Source organism: Phoxinus phoxinus (assembly GCF_949152265.1).
Source record: "Phoxinus phoxinus genome assembly, chromosome: 3".
In the NCBI taxonomy this organism is placed as follows: Eukaryota; Metazoa; Chordata; class Actinopteri; order Cypriniformes; family Leuciscidae; genus Phoxinus; species Phoxinus phoxinus.
In genome coordinates, this window is record NC_136878.1 from 2,730,934 (window position 1) to 2,740,933 (window position 10,000).

The 10,000-nt window shown below is 37.1% G+C and overlaps 1 protein-coding gene across 3 annotated transcripts in view; it reads left to right on the plus strand.

The window, feature by feature from the left end:
• The window catches only part of rnf43 (ring finger protein 43), a 152,694-nt gene that overhangs the window by 103,575 nt on the left and 39,119 nt on the right, over nucleotides 1-10,000 (plus strand). For all 3 annotated transcript variants that reach the window (XM_079607193.1, XM_079607191.1, XM_079607192.1), the window contains one exon: nucleotides 4,684-4,806. In XM_079607193.1, coding sequence (XP_079463319.1) covers nucleotides 4,684-4,806 — 123 coding nt within the window. The remainder of the gene's footprint in view (nucleotides 1-4,683; nucleotides 4,807-10,000) is intronic.

The following is a 10,000-nucleotide window of genomic DNA, read 5'->3' on the forward strand; positions in this document are numbered from 1 at the left end:
TTTTAGACGTCTGACTGTGGTCGAGATGACACTGGAATGTCTTTATACGCCACTACAGAAGAGACGTCTCATCCCAGCCCGGCGTGCGGTTTAGACAGACGCTATTGTCAATAATCTGTTTGTGAGTGCCTCCGTCTTTCAAGAAACCAAATGAAGATGTGTCTTTTGGGGTCAGAACCGATGTTGTTTTTAGACTTCTGGCCCTTTGTGAGATAAAAATACCTAGCGGAGATGATAGACTGTGTTGGGCGGGCTCTTGATGGTAAAGAGAGCTAGCATGCGCTGGCCAGAGATAATGATTAGCTTTACGCCTGACCAGAAGCTCCCGCTGGTCAGTACGATTGATGACAACTCTTTTACTGAGGATTCGTGAGAGGAGGATTGTGGGATTGCAGAGGCTGACGACTGGATCCAGACATTATTTCACAGTTTCCCTCTTTCTCTTTTTGTTGCAAGGTCACACATCCCCCTCTAGTTTATATATCTTTCAAAAGTTCCATGCATAAAAGTATCAATTTCTTTATGGATATAGTTATGGGAAATGGATTTGTTAAATTTAGGTGCTCGGACGTTAAGTTTGTATATTTACAGATGTACTGCCGATCAAAAGTTTGGGGTCTGTACGATTTTTCATATTTAAAAAAAAGAAGTCTCTTCTGCTCACCAAGGCTGCATTTATTTGATTAAAAATACAAAAAAAATAAAAATAAAATTAAAACAGCTGTTTTCTACTTTAATATATAGTAAAGTGTAATTTATTCCTGTGAATTTTCAGCATCATTACTCCAGTCTTCAGTGTCACATGATCCTTCAGAAATCAGAATAATATGAGGATTTAATGCTCAAAAAACATTTATGATTATTATCAATGTTGAAAACAGTTATGTAAAAACAAATCTAGGATTCTTTGATGAATATAAAGTTCAAAAGAATAGCATTTATCGGAAATAGAAAACTTTTGTAACATTAAACACTACCGTTCAAAAGTTTGGGGTCAGAAATATATTTTTTAAGGGGGGGGGGGGGGGTATAAGAAATCAATACTTTTATTCATCAAGGATGCATTGATTCATTGATCAAAATTGACAGTAAAGACATTCTTATAATGTTACAAAATATTATATTTTAAATAAATGAAATAGAACTTTCTATTCATCAAAGAATCCTGAAAAAAAAGATTGTCCACAACTGTTTTAAACATTGATAATAATAATAAATGTTTCTTGAGCATTAAATCATCATATTATCCTGATTTCTGAAGGATCATGTGACACTGAAGACTGGAGTAATGATGCTGGAAATTCAGCTTTGATCACAGGAATAAATTGCACTTTACTATATATTCAAATAAAAACATATTTACTGTTTTTTTTATTTTTTTTATTCAAATGAATGTGGCCTTGGTGAGCATAAGAGGCTTCTTTAAAAAACATAAAAAATCATACCGCTCCCAAGCTTTTGAACGGCAGTGTTTATGATGATGATTTATTGATTGGCTATTGAAAGTGATTTTAGAGCGTACTAAAGACAAACACACGCTCTTCACCCCCTGACCTCTGACCTCTGACCTTTAGGACGGCATTACGCACGATTCTTCTGCTCCAGTGTGCGTGTACTGTAGGGTTCCTGTCATTTCCACTCCTCTGTTTTTCTCACTCTTCCCGTCGTCTCTGGTTTTGATTGACACACACCAGCCCTTCTGCGCGGATGACATCATGACTCATGATGTGCCAGGTGCTGATGTCACGCTCCTGCCGGCTGGCTCAGATTCTCGTTGGGATTTCCGCTCGGATGAGTGGGATGAAGGGGACGCTGGGTGAGAAGTGTCCCACGGGAATCTTCCCACTGCTGGAGGTTTATTCGGGGAGGCGTCCCAGTGCATCCATGTTTATGTCCCAGTTTGCACTTTCACAACACACTGGTTTCATGTTTTCTGAGTTTGTAGTAAGACCGTGTTAGGACATACACATCATAACATTGCACCTGGATAATACAGATCTCATATTCTCATACTAGAAAAGGATGTAACCATTAGCAATATACATATAAATGTCCGCCTTTTTCAACTTAAAAACTAATAATCCCCCTTTAGACAATAATTGTGTCCCTTAAAACTCATCTTTGATCACCGAAATTACATATTTAAAGTTTTTTTCCTTGAAAAAATGATTCCTCACGCCTTAAAATATCTTGAATGTAACTCGACACCCTTGCCTTATTTAGTATGCGTGGGTCTATGAATATGCAAATGAGCCCCGCCTCCACTCACACGTTGACGATCACACGTTGATCTGATTGGTTACAAGGTAGTGTGTGACGTCAGAAACTCCAGTGATTTCAAACCGTGCTTTTGAGACTGTCTTTGGTTCACTGCAGTTTTAAGCAGAAAATACTCAGCAATGCTGTCCACTTGTGAATCTACATAAGTAGATGTACTTAAACATCTAGAAACATTTAAGTTTGTCTTAAAGCAGATATGTATAAGCATATAAAGCATATAAACAACATTAAATGCTTGATTTCCACCACAGGGGGACTTATAAATAAATCTCAATTCTACAATTGTGCGCATATATAGGGAATAAGCTGGGCAAATGCTACATCACCTAATTAATATTCATGAGCTATGCTGATGAGTTTTATAATGTGAGCGCCTGCCACTTTAGAAATGTTTCAACATTCTCTCTCTGTCATCAATGTGCCTTTTGGTCTTCATTGATAAGGGAACTATTAGTCAAATGCGCGCCCACATGCTAGGAAGAGGAAGTTGCCGCTTTAACATCAGAGAGCCGCCGCAAACTCAACTCACTTCATTCACTCACTGCTGTGTTCAGATACAAGAAGACGGACTTCATCTGAATCCATTCGTGTATCAGGGGGTAGTCGCATGGAGCAGATTGCACATCATCATATTTATACTTAAATAATTGGATATTAAATGTGTCTATGCATTTGGCAGATGCTTTTATCCATTGCATTCAAGGTTTACATTTTTGATTTATCAGTGCTTGCATTCCCTGGGAACCGAACCCGTGACCTTGGCATTAGTGCCGTGATCTACAGTTTAAAGCAGTGCAATGAGAAAAATAGTATTCGGTAAAAGTTGAAATGAGAAGTGTTATGTCTGGAATCACAGACATTCAGAAATACATTTCTAAGAGGATGCCGAGATTCTAGTCAAGAATATTTGTATAGCGCTTTTCACAATACAGATTGTATCAAAGCAGCTTCACAGTATTAAAATAAAACAATAATAAAACGTCCATGTTTGGTAATGCTAATCAATAGTAATATTGATTGATTCATTAAATTGAATATCCCCAACTGAGCAAGCCAAAGGCAACAGTGGCAAGGAAACGAAAAACTCCATCAGGTGACCCAATGGTGACCTAAAACTCCATCAGGTGACCCAATGGTGACCTAAAACTCCATCAGGTGACCCAATGGTGACCTAAAACTCCATCAGGTGACCCAATGGTGACCTAAAACTCCATCAGGTGACCTAATGGTGACCTAAAACTCCATCAGGTGACCCAATGGTGACCTAAAACTCCATCAGGTGACCTAATGGTGACCTAAAACTCCATCAGGTGACCCAATGGTGACCTAAAACTCCATCAGGTGACCCAATGGTGACCTAAAACTCCATCAGGTGACCTAATGGTGACCTAAAACTCCATCAGGTGACCTAATGGTGACCTAAAACTCCATCAGGTGACCCAATGGTGACCTAAAACTCCATCAGGTGACCTAATGGTGACCTAAAACTCCATCAGGTGACCTAATGGTGATCTAAAACTCCATCAGGTGACCCAATGGAGAAAAAAAAACCTTGGGAGAACCCAGGCTCAGTCGGGGGCCAGTTCTCCTCTGGCGGTTATGAACTAGAGGCCGGATTTAACTGTAAGATTAAAACATTTATATGAAAGCCTGGTTAAAGAGATGCGTCTTTAATCTAGTTTTGAACTGGGAGAGCGAGTCTGAGCAACGAACAGTATCAGGAAGGCTATTCCAGAGTTTTGGAGCTAAATGTGAGAATGCTCTCCCTCCTTTGGTGGACTTAGATATCCTAGGTATAACCAAAAGCCTCGAATTTAGCGATCTTAAAGAGCGCGATGGATTATAGGGCGATAGAAGATCCGTTAAATAGACTGGAGCTAAGCCGTTTAGGGCTTTATAAGTCAGTAACAATACTTTATAATTAATACGGAACTTTATAGGTAACCAGTGTAGAGATGATAAGATCGGTGTTATATGATCATATTTTCTTGATCTGGTAAGAACTCTAGCGGCTGCATTTTGGACTAACTGTAGCTTGTTTACGGAGGATGCAGGACAACCAGCTAATAGAGCATTACAGTAATCTAATCTCGAGGTCATGAATGCATGAACTAACTTTTCTGCATCAGAAACTGATAGCATATTACGTAGCTTAGCAATGTTTCTAAGGTGGAAAAAAGGCAGTTTTTGTAACATATGAAATATGATTTTTAAAAGACAGGTCGCAGTCTAGTATGACACCCAGGTCTTTTACTGTAGAGGATAAAGTAGCAGGACATCCTACTATGTTAAAGTTGTATTGTGAGATTCTGACAGAACTGAAATCTCCATTGGGATTTATTGAATGAATGTTGTGGTCAATCTCAGTCACAAATGTGTATGTGTGTCTCTGTTTCTCTACAGTCTCACCCGTTGTCTCTGTGTAACACCAGTGAAGATGAGCGTCAGGAACCCGATTTCATCAGCATCGTCAAACTCGAGAGTCCAGAGAGCAACGTGCCGCAGTGCCAACCCCTGCTGGATAAAGTAAGACTGATGATGGGAAAACACACTCAACACTGTGGACCACAAAACCAGTCACATGGGTCAATTTTTTAAAATTGAGATGTATACATCATATGAAAGCTGAATTATGATATTATGATTGAGAGTCATAATTCTAAAAGATGTTTTTGCAACTTAGTAGAGCTAATTAATCGTTAAAAGATCACGATCTCGATTCAAACACCCATGTGATCTTATTCCTTGATGACAACGATTCGTCTGTCTATTAATACTTTGATGAGTACGATCACAGCGAATATTCAGATCTGTGTTATGATCCAGCTTCACACACTGTCTTTGCAACCACACAGTATCATAATTTCTGTTACATAAATTCAAATTATCTCAGAAGTACCAAATTAGGGTAAATCACCTTTTGAAAGTATAACTTTACACTTCAAATAAAGTTCCAAAAATATAACTTTTGTGTTATAAAAAACAAGCCCAGCCCAGGTGGGGAAAAAAGTAACGCAAAAGTAACGTAACGCATTACATTTCTAAAAAAGTAACTAAGTAATGCAATTAGTTCATTTTTAAGGGAGTAACGCAATATTGTTATGCATTACTTTTAAAAGTAACTTTCCCCAACACTGGCCGTAAAGCAGTCGAATATTGTAGTTATTTTTGTAATATTTTGTAATATTGTAATATTGTAGTCAGGCAGACGTGTCATAGACTTTATGGAACTGAGCCTCTTCTCTGATATAACTCGACCAATTCGCCAAGCTTGTCACAATGTATTCTAGGACTGGCTTCTCCAATAAGGATACATCATGTGATGCTGCCTTTCATTTTGGGCCAATCACGGTTGTCGCAGTGTCGCTGTGGTGTCTAGATAGGCAGCTCACTAGGTTTATACGAGAGCTAAAGAGATTTTCTGGGTTTATTTCGTGCCGTCACACCCTGAACGTCACGCTGTCTGAGCCAATCAACACACATCCAGACTGTCTCAAGCTAATCAGAGTTAATAACCCGTCTCAAGCTAACCGCACACAGTCCTTCTTCCATTCTCTCCCTTTGTGTGTTTCCTCGGTCACAACATTCTCCTCGCTGGATTACTGCCGTGGATCCGGCTCTGTTTAGTGAACATCTGAAGCACTTTAATGGAAACGCTCTATTCCAGTCGTCCTGGACTGTCTCTCAGAAAGCCGCCGGTATAAATACACATAAGACCGGCTAAATTGAGGGGTTTTGGTTGTCTGATGGTTGTGATGTTTCGGTTTTGTGTACAGTCGCAGAACACACATCATTGCACTGTTTACATCACAGTGTGTTTCCCAACCGCGCTGCAGTGTTACTGTAGAGTCACTCTCACACGCTTTATTCAAATGCTGAAGTAGTTTCACTTTTTTTTAGTTTTAGTCATTTTTATTAGTTTTATTTTTTTGTGTATATCTGTATAGTTTTTAAGAATTTTTTTATTCAGTTTTATTTATATATATATATATATATTTGATGTCAGTTAACATTTATTACAGTATATATATATATTCGTGTGTGTGCGTGCGTGCGTGCGTGCGTGTGTGTTTAAAATGGTAACTTAAAACATATATATATATCATCACAGCAAAGATTGTGTGTGTCTAATGTGTATATATATATATATATTTGATATATATTTTTTATGTTTGATTTCAGCTAACATTTATTATATGTGTGTGTGTGTGCGTGCGTGCGTGCGTGCGTGTGTGTGTGCGTGCGTGCGTGTGTGTGTGTGTGTGTGTGCGTGTGTGTGTGTGTGCGTGTGTGTGTGTGTGTGTGCGTGCTCGTGCGTGTGTGTGTGTGTGTGTGCGTGCGTGTGTGTGTGTGTGTGTGTGTGTGCGTGCGTGTGTGTGTGTGTGTGCGTGTGTGTGTGTGTGTGCGTGTGTGTGTGTGTGTGCGTGCGTGCGTGCGTGCATACGTGCGTGTGTGCGTGTGTGCGTGTGTGCTTGCGTGTGTGTGTGCGTGTGTGTGTATGTGTGTTTGTGTGTTTAAACTGGTAACCTAAAACAAATATATATATATAATCACAGCAATGATTGTGTGTGTGTCTAATGTGTGTATCTGTATATATATATATATTGATGTAAATTTTTTATATTTGATATGATGTGTTTGTGTGTGTGTGTGTGTGTGTGTGTGTGTGTGTGTGTGTGTGTGTGTGTGTGTGTGTGTGTGTGTGTGTGTGTGTGTGTGTGTGTGTGTGTGTGTGTGTGTGTGTGTGTGTGTGTGTGTGTGTGTGTGTGTGTGTGTGTGTGTGTGTGTGTGTGTGTGTGTGTGTGTGTGTGCGTGCGTGTGTAAAATAAATAGTAACTTAAAACAAATATCATATTTTTTATATATATATATTATCACAGCAAGTATGTTATTTTATATATATATATATATATTTACACACGCACATGTTTTATATTTGATTTCAGTTTAACATTTATTTTATTTCAAATAACACGTTTTTATGGTTTTACTTTTAGTAATTTAGTTGTGTATTTTGCCCTTTTTCATTCTTTTTCTTATTAGATTTGATTAATTTTTGTAATTAATTTTTACATAAATTTTTTTTTACATTTTTACAATTGTATACATTTTTATTTCAGTTTCACTTTTTTAGTACATAAGTTAGTAGTATGTTTTACTTGGTTAACTGTAATAACCGCCGGTGCGGTGACAGTGACTCTCGTGCATTGCCACTTCCTCTATTTGCATCACAGATCAATCAAATCAAATGCAAATCTGGTGTGAAGAAGACATCACGGGCCGTTTCCGAGCAGTTGCTCAATCTCCTGTGCAGGAACGACTGCAGGTTTAGTGTACAGTAAGTGCTATTTTGGCACCAGTAGCGGATATAAAGGCACTTGTTTCCTGGTTGCACCGTTGGATAATGTAAGTCCCTTTCATAAAGCGTCCCAGTCTGGACTAGTCCGACGATGCTCGTCTCGGTATGAAAAGAGCTCCAAATATTTACCCAAAACTCCTCATAGTCTCCCACACAATCCAAACATCCCCTGCGTCCCGGTGCGGAGGTCCACGCCAAGCCATCAAAGGCAGGAGCCTCGGATTCCAGCTCATTGTGATCACGGACGCTCCCAGAAGACGTGGTGACTTTATATTTGCTCAATGCTTAATCCACAAAGCGCTGTTTTCATACGGAATGAAAGGAGCGAGTGTTTCTCTGTGTCGTGTTGTGGGAACGTGAGTCAGACAGAACGGGACCCGTGCCTCGACATGCTGGACTTACTGTGAGGAACACTCCTTCATCCCACATCTAATCCTGTGTGCTGTTAGCACGGCGGAGAAGTGAACACAGGAGAGTGTGTGTGCCATCATGTACCAGAGCTTGTGATCACTGTTGTGATGTCCCTGATGATGATGAGGATCGGAGCTGATGCTCTGTGAATATAAAACTCGAATAATTCAACTTAAAAGGTGAAACTAATATATTATATAGACTCATTATATGCAAAGTGAGATATTTCAAGCCTTTATTTGTTATAATTATGATGATTATGGCTTACAGCTTATGAAAACTCCAAATTCAAAATTATAATATTGTGAAAAGGTTTTCATAAGCTGTAAGCCATAATCATCACAATTATAACAAATAAAGGCTTGAAATATCTCACTTTGCATGTAATGAGTCTATATAATATATTAGTTTCACCTTTTAAGTTGATTAATCGTGATTAATCGAATGCAAAATAAAAGTTTGTGTTTACATAATATATGTGTGTGTATTGTGTATAATTATTTTGTATATATATATATATATATATATATATACATACACACATGCATGTATATATTTGAGAAATATTTGCATTTATATACTGCATATATTTTTATATGATTTATATTATATATAAATAGAACTATTTTATATATAAATAACAAATTTTTCTTAAATATATACATGCATGTGTGTATGTATATATATATATATATATATATATATATATATATATACAAAATAATTATACACAATACACACACATATATTATGTAAACACAAACTTTTATTTTGGATTCGATTAATCGCGATTAATCGTTTACAGCCCTACTTTTGCACCATATTTTTAGAGTAAATAAGGGAAAGCAACAATTACAAACATGACAACTAAAAACAATTAAACTTAAAAAAGTACTAGATTTGAGTGCACACTGTAATCATGAAGAATAAGATGTTTATCAGAAAGTCTGTGCTGCTTCTTTCTATACAACGACATCAGACCGTGAGGGGGGAAAGACAGAAATATACAGAGAGATATTTTTGGTATTCCTGTGAAAAAAATATGACAAAGCTGCTTGTATTTCGATATTTTGTATTTTAAAATCACACAAGTTATGTTCTCGATCCCAGAACTGTATGTTTACTCAGCAAAAACAGTATATTGAGGGAAAAATTCAGATTTTTATGCAGGGTTTTTTAGCTTTTTAATGTATTTTAATGCATTAGAAATCATTTATTAATGTAAATACTATTTTAGTTTAGTTTATCTTAATTTGATGTGGTTTTTGTTGCATTTTAATTTATATTAAAGTTAAATTACTTAAATATATTTAATATTTAATTAATTGCTTTTTTATTGCTTTTACATATATTACATATACATATTACATACACTGTAATAAACAGTAGATTTTTATGACTGTGTATTGTGTTACTAGGAAAACTTATCTGGTCATTTTTTCAGGCAATTTTAATGTTTTATGAAAATATATTTTATTAAACGTAATAAGTAAATGAATAACATCTAGTTGATTTTGAAATATGGAAATAAACTAAATGATCTTAAAATACGTATAGATTAGACTTTTAGGTTTTTACTTTTAAAGTAAAACTTTTTAAGTGTTTGAAAGTGGCTTGCAAAAAAAATTCATATTTTAAGTAAATTGAATGAATCACTTTTCACAGCAGTGCAGCTTCTCAGATCATTTGTTGAGCAATGTTTAAGTTTAAGTTGGAGACTTCTGAGAACTCAGATTACTGTGAAGTGAAGTTGAGTGTGTGTGGAAGTGTTTGCTTTCACATGAGCAGAGGAAGTCAAACTCAGGAGAAACATCCATTAAGGAGAACTGATGGTGATTGGTCCGTCCTCTGGGTTCGGCTCTGATGTGCATGTTTGTACATGCGTGTGTGTGTGTGCGTGTGTGCGTGCGTGCGTGCGTGCGTGCGTGCGTGTGTTTGTGTGTGTGTGTG